The sequence below is a fragment of the Amia ocellicauda genome, chromosome 3, assembly GCF_036373705.1.
Source record: "Amia ocellicauda isolate fAmiCal2 chromosome 3, fAmiCal2.hap1, whole genome shotgun sequence".
Taxonomy (NCBI): Eukaryota; Metazoa; Chordata; class Actinopteri; order Amiiformes; family Amiidae; genus Amia; species Amia ocellicauda.
Genome location: NC_089852.1, coordinates 5202131 through 5219642, shown reverse-complemented (window position 1 = coordinate 5219642; position 17512 = coordinate 5202131). Strand labels below are relative to the sequence as shown.

The window sequence follows — 17512 nt, the reverse complement described above, 5'->3', positions numbered from 1 at the left end:
CTCCAGAGTGGCTCCGATTCCCCGAGCTTGTGCCGGGGCAAGAATGGCTTTCTTCAGCTCTCGCTGCTTCCACGGTCTAATCTGGGCCAAGTACCTGAACCGTAAAAGGAAATTTGAAATTGGGACTTGCTTTTACTTGGTACAGTAAGATGTACAGTTTAGAAAAAGTGCAAACTTTTCTCATGCCATCAATGTCTCAGATTTACTTGAAATCCTCTCTACAGTCATTATGATTATTTAGTGGAAAAAAATAGAGAACAAAGCAGACTTTCTAAAAGCCCTAAAGCATGAGAAAAAGCATCAAGTAAAGTTTTAAGATCGCTATCTGTCATTATTTTCTTACTCTTGATACTGCGGCAGTGAGAAAATGTATCAAGTTATGGGCTTTATTTTAAACATTTCAGTTGATGTTGCACGAAATTGTTAATTCCAATATAATGAATTATCCTAATTTAGTCTGTGAAAGAGCTCTATAAATGCTAGTTTCTTCATTTTTATATAAATTGTGTTTCGGGTCAAAAGAGAGCTTTTTCTTGTGCTATAGCTAAAACCTGGAATAAAACTGGCATTGTTTCATTTCACAGCTTCTTATTTCTGACTATGAAACATGCTATTTAGGATTATTTTTATCCATCTCTTCAGATGTTCAGTCAAACACGTCATAATATATTTTTGATTCAATTTTTACAAGAAAGTTTTTGCTTCATTAAAAAAAGAAAACAAATTACAGTGTACTTGGCAAGTTACATTCTATGTTATGGTTTTAATTTAAGTGACGCATTTGAGATACTGTTCTAATCCCGTTTGACAGCTGATTTTAAGCAAGTAGTGCTCTCTTCACAGGTGGTGTGTGTGGGGTCAATAGCGGAGCTGGAGGAACTGACAGGAACGAAAGTAACAGATCTTCATCGGGAGAGGTGAGTCATCCGCACCCTGCTCAAACTCACCTGTTTCTTAGATACAATATTATATAACTAAAATAAACAGATTCCTAAAACATTATTATCACTCTGTGTTAAAATGATGCATAATGAATTGATTGGGAACCAGCAGCCTTTTGCAGGGTGTTTAATTTCCTGCAGTCTGTGATGCTGTGTTCTGTGTTTTGGCTTATAGGACTCTGACTCATGTTTGTTAAGCACTGGAATACTGCTTATAAAATGTGACCCTGGGCTTTGTCTCCTGTTCGCGATTTTAAATAGGCTCTACAGTTTTTAATATCTAGTGATGTTCAACTTGTAATTTAGCTTCGGGCTGGAATGGACTGTTATGAAGGATAACCTACTGTACCCTCAGCTTTCATCCCTCCTTCACTGCAAAAAAAAAAAGGCACACAAGAAACGTCTCACATGGACTATTGTTTTAACTCTTAAATGAACGTGAGGTATTGAGAGAGTTTTGCTCCACCACTGGATTATAACTCTTGAGTGGTTTGAGGGATGTTAAGCAGGTCTACCCTACTGGCAGTGGAGTGTTGCAGAGTCCTATTTGAAGCTCGTTTTTTCTTCGCAGCATCGATCATCTGACCATTCCTTCGCGCTGTGGGAAGGGGGTCCTCCGGAGGGTGCAGGAGGTGTTTGACTGCTGGTTCGAGAGCGGGAGCATGCCCTATGCCCAAGTCCACTATCCCTTCGAGAACCGCCGGGAATTTGAGGACGCATTCCCAGCAGACTTCATTGCTGAGGGCATTGACCAGACTAGAGGATGGTAAAGACAACTATCATGCGAAGTGGAGCGGAGACGCGTTGAGTTTATTTATGAATTTGAGTGTCGTTTGGGATCAAGAAGTTCAGTCATATGCAGTTTAGTTAAATGTAGGGGCTTAAAGATGAGACAGAGTTGGTTATTAACATGCATCAGTATCATTTAACTTTACAGTAGCATTTTGCAGGGGAATTTTGCTCAAAAATTCAAAAACTTTATTCTAAGCATGAACTGAAAGCACTGTTTTCTGCATTATTTTCACACTCAACCACACAGTGCTACCACACTCAACTGAGGTGACTCAGAATAATTGATTTCACACAGCCACAGTGCTTTGTGTGTATCGTAGACCTATTGAGGGTTTATTTAGCTCAGCCCCCCCCATGCACTTCCGTACTAAAGTCAGTCATTGAACCTTTTGAGTATGAATTGCACGTTTTCATTAAGTGAATCAGTGCTAAAGTTTCTGGCTTAATTTTATTCCAGGTTTTACACACTTCTAGTGTTGTCAACAGCACTCTTTGGTAAACCACCATTCAAGAACGTCATCGTAAATGGGCTGGTTCTGGCAAGGTTGGTTTGTTTTTTTGTTTTTCTCTCTAAGTTCTCTAAAGCCGCTGACTTGCAGTGTTTTTACAGCCGTTCCATATTACTGAAGGTATGGAAATAACTGAGCATTTCAAAAGATTTGGAGCCACGTTGATAAACATGACATGCAAATGATTTTGAATGTGAAATATGATTATGATGTTGTTCCTCCTTGCAGCGATGGACAGAAGATGAGTAAACGCAAGAAGAATTACCCAGATCCCGTTGAGATTGTGAAGAACTATGGAGCGGACGCTCTACGGTCAGCATTTTACTACGTTTACTACGTTTTACGGTTTTGGCAGTCGCAGATTAAGGTTGTGCAGTTCAACGCGGGCCAAAGGTGCTTCAGCATATCAGATGAAGTATCGAGGAGTCAAACAATAAGTAATGGGAAAGCAGGTGGTTTAGATTGAAGCTTGAACTGGAACAGAAGCTGTCAATGCATGCAACCGTACCTTTAGTCAATTTACAAATGCCTGGCTTGGCATGACTGAGTTAATCAGTTTGGTAAAAACAAATTTCTTCAGTCCCAAAAATGTGCTCCTCTTCATTCATTTCAGGATACTTGGGCGTTTAGGCTTATTATGGTTAAGAACTGATTCAATTATAAAAATAAATAATGGTAATTGAGGAGCACCATAGTTACTGTATCTTATATTTCTTCAGTAATGGCCCTGGATTTCCTTGTCTCTGTTGGGCTTCAAAGAGTTTAATAGTATCTATGGAAAGCAATAAACCGAAAAGATATTGGTGGAGTTTGTCAATTAATTTTAATAGCTCGAGGTGCCACGGAGATAGATTGGATGTGCAAAAGGGAAAATTGCTGCATTATTGGATTATTAAGGCAAAAATATTGGCCAGGCTGATGAAACCGTGTCTAACAAATGGGAATGTGGTAATTATTAGTGCCCTTAATCTGCATCAAAGCAATTAATAGTTACTACTTTATGCAATGTCCAATGAAGCAGATATAATTTGAATCAGCATTCGTGTTTAATTGCATTCTCTGTCTACCTTGCACTGTTACTTGGCTGTGTTAGTGATTACCCAATGCAGGTGTCGTAAGAAACCTCTAATTAAGAACATCATCTTTACAAGCAAACCGACATTTTTTTTTTTACCCAGGTAGCTTTGTGTATGTGTTTGGCAAAAAGGAAATCGCTGATTGAAACCTGGTCCACAGGATTGCAAACCATTTTCAGAAGCCGAGAGATTACCTAGATGTTATATAGCAGGTTGCGCCATTGAACAGCACTATGCACTGTCGGTGGTTTGGACATGAAATGAAGTAGCAGGGAGCTGCTTTGGAGGGATGTATCCTGAGCTCTCAGCTGAGATCTCCTGAACTATAAATAAAACAAACCGATGGATTTCCTGTCCTGCAGTTTTCAATAAGAACATGGAGGCTGAATGAATCCCAGAAATAAATGAATATTTCACTGTTTTGGTGACCGAGCAAGGAACTTTGATTAACCCGGTCAAGTAATAGGTATCTAAGTATATTCATTAGTGTAACAGTGAACAGGCCTACAAAAATGAGCGAGACGCACCATCAGTATGCATCCAAGGATGTAAAATTGCCCGTTTGAAATCGTGGACATGATTTAAAAAAAAAAAAAGGTATTTTTCAAACAATTATTGAATCCCTGTTAAATTCTTAAAAGCAACGAACTCCTTTGTTAGTAGGCTATCGATGTTGTACGTGACTGTTGTTTCTGTTCAAGCCTGGCTCGACTTGTACTTTGGTGTTCGACTGTCACTATTGCTGTTCGTCCATTACCCTGTACAAGAGTAGGGTTCATCTGCACAGAGCAGGATTAGACCCACTGACAGCAGCTACGCGTCTCATATGTTCTGGGAGTCTCAGCTGGTTTCAAGAACTTCCACCTTTTTTATTTTTTAAATCTGTTCCCTGTGCATTTCCTTATGTTGCTTTCCACTGCAAGTCTGATCTTTAAGTGTATTTTGAGTGATTGATCAATACAACCTTGAAAGCTTTTCCTAAACAATAATACACCTTTCACTGTTTTTAACCACCCTGTAATTACAGTTTACACATTAGACACGTAAGCTTGTAAGGATAGTTTGTGCCTAAAATGGAATCCACCTCAGCCTTTGTTAGTATAAAGAGAATAATTAAGCTTTTAATATGTTTTAAAGGGGTTTCTTATTAACGATCAGTAACTTTAAAGTGTTTAATTGCAGTGCAGAGCACAGTATTACCCCTGTGACTATGCTGTTTCTTTTGGTTGAAACATAATCAGTATATGTATTTGTGTGTGTGTGTGTATCTATATATCTATATTTTAAATCTTGGATTAACTGATTTAAGATGTGTTTCTGATGTGTTAAGAGCAGAATTTCAAACCATTTAAATGTTGTTCAATAGCCTTGGAATAATGAAGCTTAACGCACTTCTCCTGAAGGAAACTTTGAAATGTTTCACTTGCAAAATTCTTTACTTTTTGTATAAATTGGCACAAAATCCTGTTCTTCTTGATGAGATCTGATGATTCATATGCCGTTAACTTGATGAAAATCCTTGGCGGTGTTAAACAGGCAATAGGCCTATCGAATGCACTGCCTGTTCTGCATGGAGCGTTTGAATGATATAGCCAGCCTACAGCAGTGCGTATGATTGTGTATCCTAATGTTTTCTCCCAGGCTGTACCTGATCAACTCCCCAGTGGTGCGTGCCGAGAACCTGCGGTTTAAAGAGGAGGGAGTGAGGGATGTGTTGAAGGATGTCTTCCTGCCCTGGTACAACGCCTATCGCTTCCTCGTGCAGAACGTTCAGAGATTACAAAAGGTGCCTTGCGAACTCGGACACCCACATCTTGACACTCGGTTCAGACTTCCCTGTAGAAACACGTGAAGACGAGCAAGAGAGACTGCGTTCATGCTCTATAGTTACTCCAGGCGGCTGTTTATACAGGTCTACAGACATCTCATTTTATTAGAAATGTTCTCTTTTGCTACATGGAAATGTTTTGGTAAGAATCCAAATTTCCAATCCTGATATCTTTAAATTATTCATTTATTGTGTTTCATTTAGATTGGTAATTAAAATGTTTTCTTTTGCCGTTTACATGTTTAAATGTCTTTTTTTTTTAGGAAGAGGAAATCCAGTTCCTCTACAATGAGAACACGGCCAAACCAAGTGACAATATCATGGATAAATGGATTCTGTCGTTCACGCAGTCACTCATCCTGTTCTTCAAGGCTGAGATGGAGGGTATGTGACCGAGCTGTCAGACCTGTACAAAAGCTTTCACCACTGCTATGTTTAATCACCGTTCAAAAAACACAAAAAACAAAGTTATTGACAAATTTTTGACTCCTAAATTGTGCAGTAATGTTTATATATTTCAAAATTATTGTTGTAAGATTAATGAAAGTAGGAATGCTTTATTCACGATTCATTGATGGTCCAGTACACAAATTTGGATTCTTTCATTATTCTCCATCCAGCCTCCTGCATCATTCAAGCGGGTAGAAAATGAATCCGCCTTTTCATTCTAGTTTACAGGCTGTACACTGTCGTTCCGAAGCTTGTCAAGTTTGTGGACATGCTGACCAATTGGTACGTCAGGATGAACCGCAGGCGGCTAAAGGTAGGCTATTCAGCGTGTAAAACGACGCTATCTTTGAGCAATGCTTATATCCCCAATGAATGCAAGATTTACTGCCATGGTTTGGAATGTGAAACGTATTTCACTAAGACGTTTATGAATGTGTGTCGTAATGATGGTGTTTCCCCCATGGACAGGGAGAGAATGGCACTGAAGACTGTGTGTGGGCCCTCGAGACCCTGTTTAGCGTCCTCTTCTCCATGTGCAGACTGATGGTGAGTAAAATCACTGTGGTTGTGATGCCTTATTTGTGCTGCTTGGTTTAGATTCTCTTGTGGCACACCGGTATCATCTAATTTAAACAACAACATGATCTCTCCCCTCCCCCTACTGTATCTGCTTCCTGTTTTTCCAATCATGTGAAAAATCTCATGCCTCTTTTGCCTGGCCTTTCTGTTCTGAAATACGGGGGGCAACCCCTCTCTTTTGCTTTGATGTTGACGTAGCTGACCTGTTTTGAGGCATTGTTGTTGTGGCAAAGGGAAAGTCAATTAAACGAATATGTATTAAGAATGAACTGTAGATGCGGGGCTCATTGATTGCGCTGATGGAGTTGAAGAGCCGTGCCCGAGTGCTTATTAGATTTGCCATTCTTCAGGCCCCCTTCACTCCATTTATTACCGAGATGATGTATCAGAACCTGAGACACTTGATCGATCCCGCTGCGGTGGAGGAGAAGGACGCGGGGAGCATTCACTACCTCATGCTTCCTCAAGCCAGGTAAGCTTAATGTGCGCCTTCAGCTAAATATCACCGCCGTGTCAGTCAGGCTTACTAGTGCTTTATCGCTGATGATGCCGAGACTTACTTTGACATTTTATCAAAAAACTTGAGCAACCAATTTCTCCTGGGAGAGGAATCCAGAAACTTTTGGGAGCATAAACTCGGTTTCAACTGACTACGTGACCGTGTTTGACGGCTCAAACTCTTATTCATATACTGTGTTTTGTTTCTGAACGAAAAGGGAAGATCTTATAGTGACTTGTCAAATAGTATGCCTTGTACACGTATTCCTGTTTGACTTTTTCATGCCTTCTTGTCTTACGGTTATATTTGCTAATGTTACATAATAGCTGAACTATTGGATGAACCTGAGGATGTTTTTGTGTAAATCCTGTTAAATGTATTTGGAATTTTCAATTAAGTTGGTTTGGTGTAATGAATACATATTATCAATTAAATTATGGCTTGATTTTTGCATACTCATTTCAGGTAAATTAATCTGGAGATTAAATCTCAAATTAAATTAAATCTCATCACAGGTAATTAAATGAGTTGAGGATATTCTAATTTTGTCACATCAATGTTAAATGGATCAAGGTCTTTGTAAGCTTGCTTATATTTTGATTTATTTATGATTTTCCTTCTTACGCCTTTTTACATTTTGTGGTCCAAACGAAGCACTAACTTATTTAAAAAAAGAAAACAAAAAAACAACTAAAACCAATAACGCCTTCAACCAATAAACTCCTTTAGGTACATAAATGGAGATTGAGTGTTGATAAGTGACAAAATGAGATTATTAAAATAGGATATGTTAGTTTCCATTCGCTTTTTGTTTTGTTGAAGTGGAATCTACGAAGCTGTAAAGATTTAAATTCATGACACACTCTGGTGAAAGTTTGTGTCCATATCCATACATCCACCAAGGCAATTAGTAACGCCACCCTCTGGAAGGACTGATGGATGTGTGAGTGATGGTTTTGATTTGAATTCAAATGTTCCTCAAGCCTGAAGTTGATAGTTATGTAAGGAGCTTGATGGCTGAAATATCTGATTATTTATGGAGTCCTTATTTCATTTGTATAATTTATTGGCTGCCCTGAGCAGTTCTTTTCCATTCCCTAATCATATCGGAGGTGGCAGTGATTCAAAATAACTTTTATGCTGCAAATTGTTTTGGAGATTCAATTTAAGTGACTTTGAGAAGAGGTGGTGGACATCTTTCTTTGCTGGTGCCCATCAATCTCCTTTTGAAATCACTGAATGGATTACACAGTAGGTTTGAAATGAAAATCTAAGTAAGTAAATAAACTGCACGGAACAGAAATTGTTTTAGAAAGCGTGTTTATGGGAGACAGTACATTTTTTTGCCAATTTTTTATTTCGATTTAATTATCAATCAAATTGATTAAAGCGGAACTGAAAGATATTTATTGAAACAAATATGTAACAGAAAACACTGTTTCCGTACAATTATTAAGATAATGCAGTATTTGTTTTCTATATCGTGTTCCGGATCTCTCAATAATAATGAATAAATAAATCTGTGTATTCTGATCTGAGAAAGTGCCTCAGGAAAACTTGGTTCTTTGTCTGTATTCAGTCACGTTACGTACATCCACCCCCCCCCCCATCTCCCTATGCATGCATAGAAATGCACAAGTATGTGATCATCTTGAGTCTTTTTTTCCTTCAGAAGTAGATCATGTACTTACGCACTTCTGTACTGTGCGTAGGGAGAGAAAGCAGTTTTAGAGGGGGTGGGGTTACTCCTCGAGAGTCGCAAAGCAGTGTAGGAAGTCGGAGAGGCAAGTCTTGTCTTTCAATGGTGCTTTAACAGTCAAAGGAGATTTATTTCTTTATTAATCATTAAAAGTAGGGCTCCAGGACAAGATATAGCAAACAGTCATCATGTAATACTATTTCCTGCAGGCTATTTTGTGATGAAATACTGTTCATTTGGCCTTTGAGGAAGACTGCTTTTCCAGTCATGAAAAATCACGATACCCTAAATAATAAACAGCTGTTTGTGCACTTATGTAAATATTTCAGAGGTGATCTATATAAAAGATACTTACGATTATTGTACAGTTGGTTTTCATGACCTGAAATATAGATTTTCAGAATATGGATTTGTTAATATTAAAAAAGTGGTTAGTCATTTTGTATGACCAATTTACAATTGACAACATGTGCTTAGAGACACAAGTGTATTTGAAAACCATTTTCAGTTAAAAATGATAAATTCTGGTGAAAGGGCAGGGCCTCACACTATATATATATATATATATATATATATATATATATATATAATGTTGTTTTTTTTTTTTTAAGGATTTGTTGAAGCGGTTTGAACATGCATTATGCAACAACTCGATGTGATAATTGTAGGTACATTATGATGTTTTCAACTGATTGTGAAGTGCTGTGAGCACAAGTTAATGGCTGATCTGCATCCTTTGTTGCTGTTTTTCACCAACAAATGTGTTTTAGAGACTTGGGTCACCGTGTACTAATCAGTTATAATGCAAGGAATCAATGTGATTGTACGTGTTGTGGCAAGTCCTTTACAACAAAGCTAACCAAGCAATAAATATGCTGTGGCTGTATTCTTTCCTTTTACCCATATCGTGTCCACAGATGTCTTTCTAAGCCCTGTTTCCGTTCTCCTTTGCTCTTTTACTACAGAGAGTCTGTGATTGATAAGCGCATCGAGAGCGCCGTGTCCCAGATGCAGTCTGTCATTGAGCTGGGTCGTGTCATCAGGGACAGGAAGACCCTTCCAGTGAAGGTAGGTTACACTTTGAAAGCTGTAACTATGAATAGCAGCTCTGTGCTTTCCCAGCTGTGGTTTCTACAGCAGTTAGAATACTTCTTTATCAAACAAATCAAGTTTTGCAGCTTAGATACTGACCTACAGGTAGAAATAAATGAATGAATACAAAACTTGATACAGAAAGACAAGGAACAAATAAACCAAAGCTTTTAAAACAGACCTTAGTTACAAAAGATATCACCTAGTTTCCAGTAAATTAATGTAAAAGCATTCCATTACTTCTGCTTGTAATACATTTCCTTGTTTTTTCTGTGTTTTTTTAGTATCCTCTGAAAGAAGTGGTTGTTATACATCAGGACCCTGAAGCATTGAAAGACATCCAGTCCTTGCAAAAGTATATTCTGGAGGTGAGTATCCTGTAAAAAGCATTGTAAATGCTTTGTACACTTTATTAATATTGTTTAATCTATTTAGGGAAAAAATATTTCTTTCTTTCTGTGCTTAGTAACAATTGGAATTTAATTCAAGTACAAAGCTTTGGGTTACACAGTTCTGAAAGGTTGATTTAGTGCCTAATATAGTGAGTTTTGCTTTCTCCTATAAATGCCAAAAGGCAGAACAGTTTATCATGACCAACTGTGAATATCAACTTGGCACAATCATACCACAAAATGAGTTGTGAAGATCAGTTCAAAAGAATCAATGACCCCAATGCAGGGATGGGATAATTTGGCACAGATGTGTCTAGAAAATATTAATAAACCCTAGAAAACATCCAGGACTCTGTGCTAGAAGTGTCAGTGATGTCTGTTAGATGAGTCTACAGAACATAATTACTTTGAAAAGTCCAGTTGAAGGCCTCCTTAATTAAATTGCACTTTTGCTTTCTCTACAAAGTAATAAAATGTGTTTGGCTTTCCTGTTTACACTTCTCTAAAGCTTACCTTGTTCCAGCTGAGTAATTTCTCTCAATGGAAAATTGGGATATTAGCGTGAGGCTGAGCTTCATATGGCTTTAATTAACCGAAGCATTGTTTTGTGCTATGGATTTTTTTTTTTAAATGTATAAAGTGCAGTTGGCATATAAATAAATTGAAATCATTCACAGTAGGCAACTCCGGCCCCTAGGTCTTATCATAAAGGTGACCAAATGCTTCCTCTATTGAAATAAATGACAAACCCCATCATTTGGCTCTTTAAAGGGGTTTGTAGTTTCATAAATCCGAATGTGTGTCGGGAAATTAGTTTTTCATTTTTCATTTCCTTTTTGAGTGAAACCAACTGCTTCTTGAAATTGAACATGTTTTGTATGCCAAAACCAAAAGCTATTAGTTGATTAAGAAATGAATTTAATTCTCAAGATGCTACATGAATAACCACAGGCAGGGAGTAATATCTTCTATGTCAATATTTTTCATAGTGAGAAATTGAACTTTCTTTCCTTGTCATAGCCAGAAATAACTGAATAAATGAGACATGGACTTCATAGCAAGAACTCCAGAGATCTCTTAATGTATTGATTTCTGTCTTTATTAAATTTAGAGCAGTTCTGCTTGAATATTTTGGTTGAAGCTTGTCGTTTGATGTCTGAAGGGCACTAAAGGTTATTTAAAACTCAGCATTGTTTTATTCTTGAGTTTTCTATGCATGCCACTTTCAATCTAAAATTCCATGCCTTTCCCCCAGATTATACTCCACAGAAATGCCCACAATTAAAGTAGATTATCTCCGTTTTCTAAAAACACTTGGTGGAAATATACGTTTTTTTGATAATCCTTTTCCAAAATCTGTTGGCACTTGAACACTTAGTGCTCAAACCCTGGCTCGAATCTCGAGTGAAGCGGCTGCTTGTTACAACTGCTTCCTGTTGGATTTCTTCATCTTCATTAGCACTCCCTCAGTGGGACCTCTTACTCTCCTGGTCTGTGTAAAAAGAGCCCATTTATATTCCGTGAAAGAGCCGGGACACTCTATTAGGAACAAAGCCCATCCAGACGTACTCTTGCTGTGAGCTGGGCTTGTGACACTTCATTTTAAAGGGAAGATTGTTTGGGATCTGGAAAGCTTTTTATATGTATAATCTTTCACCAGGTTTCAGTTAAGCACCGATACTTTGTAAATTTTTTGCTCGATCGTAAAGACCATCTTACTGGGTTTACTATACAAGGTCTGGCCTGAAATATTTGCATGATCAGATTAAATAAATTGGCCCAAAGATATTTCTCTTGTAGAAAAAAACTGTGAAAGCAAGGTGGACTGCTCTATTCTCTTGGTGATATTCTTCCTGGTTTCCATTGTCAGCCGTTCGCTCCACACTTTTCTGTGAAAGAGTCTTTAAATGTTATCTCTGCTCATTGAATGTATTGATGCCGTGCCCTTTGCACCGTGTAGATAAACATTCAATGTGTGTATTCATACGGTGCTGGAGAATTCAAGCACACATGACCACGGTCAACCTGTTGTCCTCTGCCGTTGTGCTGATGAATGGCTGATGGACGGGGAGGGTTGGGACGAGATTAAAATAGAGCTTGTTGTAAAACTACAGCAGGCTCGACAGCAGTCTGCCGAGAGAGGAATCTGATTGGGAGGAATTCGTCCTGCATTAAGGCCATGATTTATCGTTAGTGTTTTTCAACTGGATATTTGGAGGGCACATGTTACAGGGGAGAAATAAAAAAACATTTATTTTATGTTCTGAAAAGCATTAGATGCTCAGTGTCACTGTCATCAATGTCAAGAGGTCATATATGTACAGTGAGGGGAAAAAAGTATTTGATCCCCTGCTGATGTTGTACATTTGCCCACTGACAAAGAAATGATCAGTCTATAATTTTAATGGTAGGTGTATTTTAACAGTGAGAGACAGAAAAAAAAAAAAAAAATCCAGAAAAACGCATTTCAAAAAAGTTATACATTGATTTGCATGTTAATGAGGGAAATAAGTATTTGACCCCTTCGACTTAGTACTTGGTGGCAAAACCCTTGTTGGAAATCACAGAGGTCAGACGTTTCTTGTAGTTGGCCACCAGGTTTGCACACATCTCAGGAGGGATTTTGTCCCACTCCTCTTTGCAGATCCTCTCCAAGTCATTAAGGTTTCGAGGCTGACGTTTGGCAACTCGAACCTTCAGCTCCCTCCACAGATTTTCTATGGGATTAAGGTCTGGAGACTGGCTAGGCCACTCCAGGACCTTAATGTGCTTCTTCTTGAGCCACTCCTTTGTTGCCTTGGCTGTGTGTTTTGGGTCATTGTGATGCTGGAATACCCATCCACGACCCATTTTCAATGCCCTGGCTGAGGGAAGGAGGTTCTCACCCAAGATTTGACGGTACTTGGCCCCGTCCATCGTCCCTTTGATGCGGTGCAGTTGTCCTGTCCCCTTAGCAGAAAAACACCCCCAAAGCATAATGTTTCCACTTCCATGTTTGACGGTGGGGATGGTGTTCTTGGGGTCATTCCTCCTCCTCCAAACACGGCGAGTTGAGTTGATGCCAAAGAGCTCGATGTTGGTCTCATCTGACCACAACACTTTCACCCAGTTCTCCTCTGAATCATTCAGATGTTCATTGGCAAACTTCAGACGGGCCTGTACATGTGCTTTCTTGAGCAGGGGGGCCTTGCGGGCGCTGCAGGATTTCAGTCCTTCACGGCGTAGTGTGTTACCAATTGTTTTTACCAACTGCATTGAGATCATTAACAAGATCCTCCTGTGTAGTTCTGGGCTGATTCCTCACCGTTCTCATAATCATTGAAACTCCACAAGGTGAGATCTTGCATGGAGCCCCAGACCGAGGGAGACTGACAGTTATTTTGCGTTTCTTCCATTTGCGAATAATTGCAACAACTGTTGTCACCTTCTCACCAAGCTGCTTGGCGATGGTCTTGTAGCCCATTCCAGCCTTGTGTAGGTCTACAATCTTGTCCCTGACATCCTTGGACAGCTCTTTGGTCTTGGCCATGGTGGAGAGTTTGGAATCTGATTGATTGATTGCTTCTGTGGACAGGTGTCTTTTATACAGGTAACGAGCTGAGATTAGGAGCTCTCCCTTTAAGAGATGTTCCTAATCTCAGCTCGTTACCTGTATAAAAGACACCTGGGAGCCAGAAATCTTGCTGATTGATAGGGGATCAAATACTTATTTCCCTCATTAACATGCAAATCAATTTATAACTTTTTTGAAATGCGTTTTTCTGGATTTTTTTGTTGTTATTCTGTCTCTCACTGTTAAAATACACCTACCATTAAAATTATAGACTGATCATTTCTTTGTCAGTGGGAAAACGTACAAAATCAGCAGGGGATCAAATACTTTTTTCCCTCACTGTACGTGATGCTTTACTTGCATTGTGATTGATTGACAGGATTGAATAAAGAATGTCTTTCTCAGCCCAGTTCAGACTGAGGTTGTAATTCTGTTGTTCTAAGCAGGGGATAGGCACGGGTGTAACTAATAAGGGCTTTCACATGTCACGTCACAGAGAGATCAGATTATGCTTAATTTACCTTAAAGGCCTCTGATATAAAAGCCTTTACAGTCCTTTTGAGAATTTAGAAAACACTTCTGATGAATATAATGACATTTGCTTATGTGAGTTGCATTGGGTAGAACTAGGTTAAGGGCTTCTCTTTTTTTTTATTGCTGTCAAGAGAATTTCCCTTCACTTATTGCAAGCATTGCTTTTCTTTTTACTAGATAATGTGATTCTGGATGGAATGGCATTTTGCTGTTTTAGCTTTCTCACGGACAGGGTGATGAAAGCCGGATGTGCTTGCATGACACAGTGTTGCAAGCAAACTATTTCTCGGTTTGGGCTCATTAGTATCCATATTTTATTTAAACGGCATTGGGAATCTGGATATTTGTCCTAGATAAAACCTGCACTGCTGAAGCAAGGCCTTTGCAAGCTTCTCCACCAGACCGGGAGCAGTCCATGGGGAATTACTGGTACACTTTCTGGAGGTTTCATTTCTACCCTGGAATAGACAAATAAATGTCTTGTGTGATGAAGTGACTACCTTCTTGGAGAGATTTTCAACAGTGTCAATGCTTTTATTTTTCTTTAAGGATTTAAAATATTTGGGGGTTATTTTTAGTTATGTGTATTTTCAACAAAAGCGGTATGACAAAGATTCCTATGAGAAAAGCATAAATTAAGGAATTGCAAAAATTAATAATAATAAATAATAAATAAATCATAATAAATAAAGGAGTTTGGTTAAAGGCTTGACAGAAATCAGCCTTTTCTGCGATGTAAGTGGATGTTGTCTTCTGGCCCCAATGTGTCACCCTCCAAGTAATATTAATGATTCTAGGACACACTAATCTAAAGTGGAGGGTGGCCGTCTCTCGATTTTAATATTTATTTATACATTTTTTACAAACTTCTGTGTCCTCCAGGAGCTGAATGTTCGCCTGCTTACCCTCTCTACCGACAAAGACAAATACGGCATCAGGCTGAGGGCAGAGCCGGATCACATGGTGCTCGGCAAGCGTCTGAAGGGGGCCTTCAAATCTGTTACGGCTGCTATTAAGGAGCTAAAGAGTGAACAACTGGAGACTTTCCAGAAGACAGGTATGTGGATTTTGTTTTAGTGAACTCTGAAAAGATTAAAACTTCTGATTTGATGGTCATTTTAGGGGAATATTGCCCTCTCTTGCAATGACTGCTGTATACAAGTCCCTTGGTGTTGAATTGCAGTGTAAAGGCCTTTGCACACTGGATCCGTTGATGTATGTGTGTGAAAAGAGGAAAAAGCTAGTGTGTGCATCCCTGTCTCACCCTGCACACTGAGTTGTGCAGTGATGCATCAATTTGTGATTCGAAACGAGTCAGATTCGATCTGATTTTATGTACGTTAAAAATGACAGGGTGACAGGTGGATTGATGCACTTCCTTTCTGTCCTCTGGAAAAGCTTTTCATCTGTGAGTCTAACCACAAACTATACAACAAAGCAAATAAAGACTACAAGGACATCGAGAAGAAAGGCGATGGTATCGCGGAGGAGCTGGGCATGAATGGTACCTATTGATGCAGCTAGAACACTACACAAAAATGACCTACATTACTTACAAAGATTTGCGCTTTCAAAAATATGTAGTTTAATGTTCAGCCATGCATTCTGCTTTTGTCTCTTTATGGTGGGGTGTTGTTCGTGTGCAGTTTTGTATTTATTTTCTACATTTCATTCTATTTGAGGAAGTAGAGAAACAGTGGCGTAGCTTGTAAGATGCACACCGGTGCACGAAGCGGGACAGGTTGTGTACGTGGTGTGGTTTTAACAGATCCAATGTGCAATGTCCTTAATGGACAACTTTTGGATGACGGATTACAAATGACGTATTGGATCCAGTGTGCAACGCAGAGTTTACACTAGGCCAGTATGTCCGTTAATATTTCAGAATTCCGGCCATACAGAACAACTACCCGACATACATTTTAAATAGCCATATAATAGCCTACATTTAAACCGCAATAAAACACAAACGCTATGATCCAACAAATGTATTTTATTTAAAGTAGTGAACTCTTCACAAACATTGCGAACTGAGCATATAGGCTACAACAATAAAATAAAACAATTAGCCTTGCTATTGTTAATTAAATCAAGACATTAGCCTACATTAAATGTATGTGTCTTTACATTCCAAGCCCATTAAATTAACTTGAAAAAAAGCTAAATAAAGAAGCAATTATGTCTGAAAAATAAAATAATAGGCTGATCGGTCCGAATTCCGCGTTTGTCAAATTCCCATTTATTTGCGGTGCTACTTCATTGAATAGAAGTGCTCCGCTGCTTGTGCACAGTTGAAGCCATCCAACCCCTTGGCATAACTTGCAATTCTCATCAACCTTGTCACCTTTTCCTCAGTGAGGCGGCTTTTCTCAGGGCTGTGTTTATCCTGTTCTGGAGCGAGAATCCACGCTCTGCAGGCACACTGGACACAGGAATTGTGCTGGCAATCTTTCCCAGCTTTTCCCAGTCGGGATAGATTGTCACATGACCAAACACTCAGTAATGTCTTACTGTAACAGCGAGTGGAGGCTAGCTGCTGTCTTGGCAACATATCTTATCTTATAGGTCACACAATATTAGGTTATTTAATATGCTATTAATCACTTTATTTATTTTTTTGGCGTATTTCCCACCGGACATTTTAGCCGTTTATATTTTCATCTGCTGGACAACTACATGTGATACTGGCGAAAAGCTGTCATTTGCCGGGTAACGTAAACCCAGTTGCAACGGCCTTAATTATTAGGAAGTTTGTTTTAAACCTTTTGAATTACGACAGGACAATTTACAACAATTTTCAAATAGAGGTTCCTTGACAAGATGAGCGTTGAAAAAACAAAATATGCAAGAGATTATCTAAAAAGGGTTGAATTATTTAATATAACTGATTGTATTCTCAATTGCTTACCTTTACCATTTTCCAGAGTCTCTAAAGCAGGTGTCATATTTAACCTGTCATGATTATAGCATCTGTCCCTCCAGGTATTAGTATGAACTTGGTAAACTGAAGAATATCCCCATTAATACCCCACTACTCCAGAGTTTATTAACACAGCACTTCTCACCCATCCCCTTAGAGGCATCCCATGGACCTGTGTGAACCTCTTAAAGTATTCACTTGGCCTACAGAGGAATTCGTCTGCTGCCCTGAATGCAATTTCAATTAAATTTTTTCTCTGTATTTTTTTCTAATCTTTGCTGCTGAGTGAAGAGTGCTTTTGGGTTTCAGATGGTTGTGGGAACCCTGTGCAAAAACCTTTGAAGTAAAGAAAGCAAATCATATTGGATTTGTGGATTGCAGGCATAAGAATGAAGAAATTGCAATAGTGGGTGATAGCAGTTAGTAATACCCATGCCCTGCCTAGGACATTGAATTACAGACCTTTACAGTGAGAGAGAATAAAAGAACACTTCCTTCCCCAAAGACTTAGAAAGCAGGTCTTGGATGAATATCTGCTTTTCCGAAGAGCTGTCTCGTTTCTAGTTTCTATAAACTGAACTGTTGCTCTTTTATTTAGAAATGGCACACAGTAGCTTTGTAATGGTGCCGCTGTGATTCTGTGGTTCA

The 17512-nt window shown here is 38.9% G+C and overlaps 1 protein-coding gene across 2 annotated transcripts in view; it reads left to right on the top strand.

Annotated features, from left to right (window-relative positions):
* The window catches only part of iars1 (isoleucyl-tRNA synthetase 1), a 53541-nt gene that overhangs the window by 23220 nt on the left and 12809 nt on the right, over positions 1-17512 (top strand). For both annotated transcript variants that reach the window (XM_066697845.1, XM_066697846.1), the window contains exons 15-26: positions 844-917; positions 1513-1707; positions 2191-2277; positions 2471-2554; positions 4960-5104; positions 5410-5530; positions 5818-5909; positions 6065-6142; positions 6526-6647; positions 9339-9441; positions 9750-9833; positions 14827-15001. In XM_066697845.1, the coding sequence (XP_066553942.1) occupies positions 844-917; positions 1513-1707; positions 2191-2277; positions 2471-2554; positions 4960-5104; positions 5410-5530; positions 5818-5909; positions 6065-6142; positions 6526-6647; positions 9339-9441; positions 9750-9833; positions 14827-15001 (1360 nt within the window). The remainder of the gene's footprint in view (positions 1-843; positions 918-1512; positions 1708-2190; positions 2278-2470; positions 2555-4959; positions 5105-5409; positions 5531-5817; positions 5910-6064; positions 6143-6525; positions 6648-9338; positions 9442-9749; positions 9834-14826; positions 15002-17512) is intronic.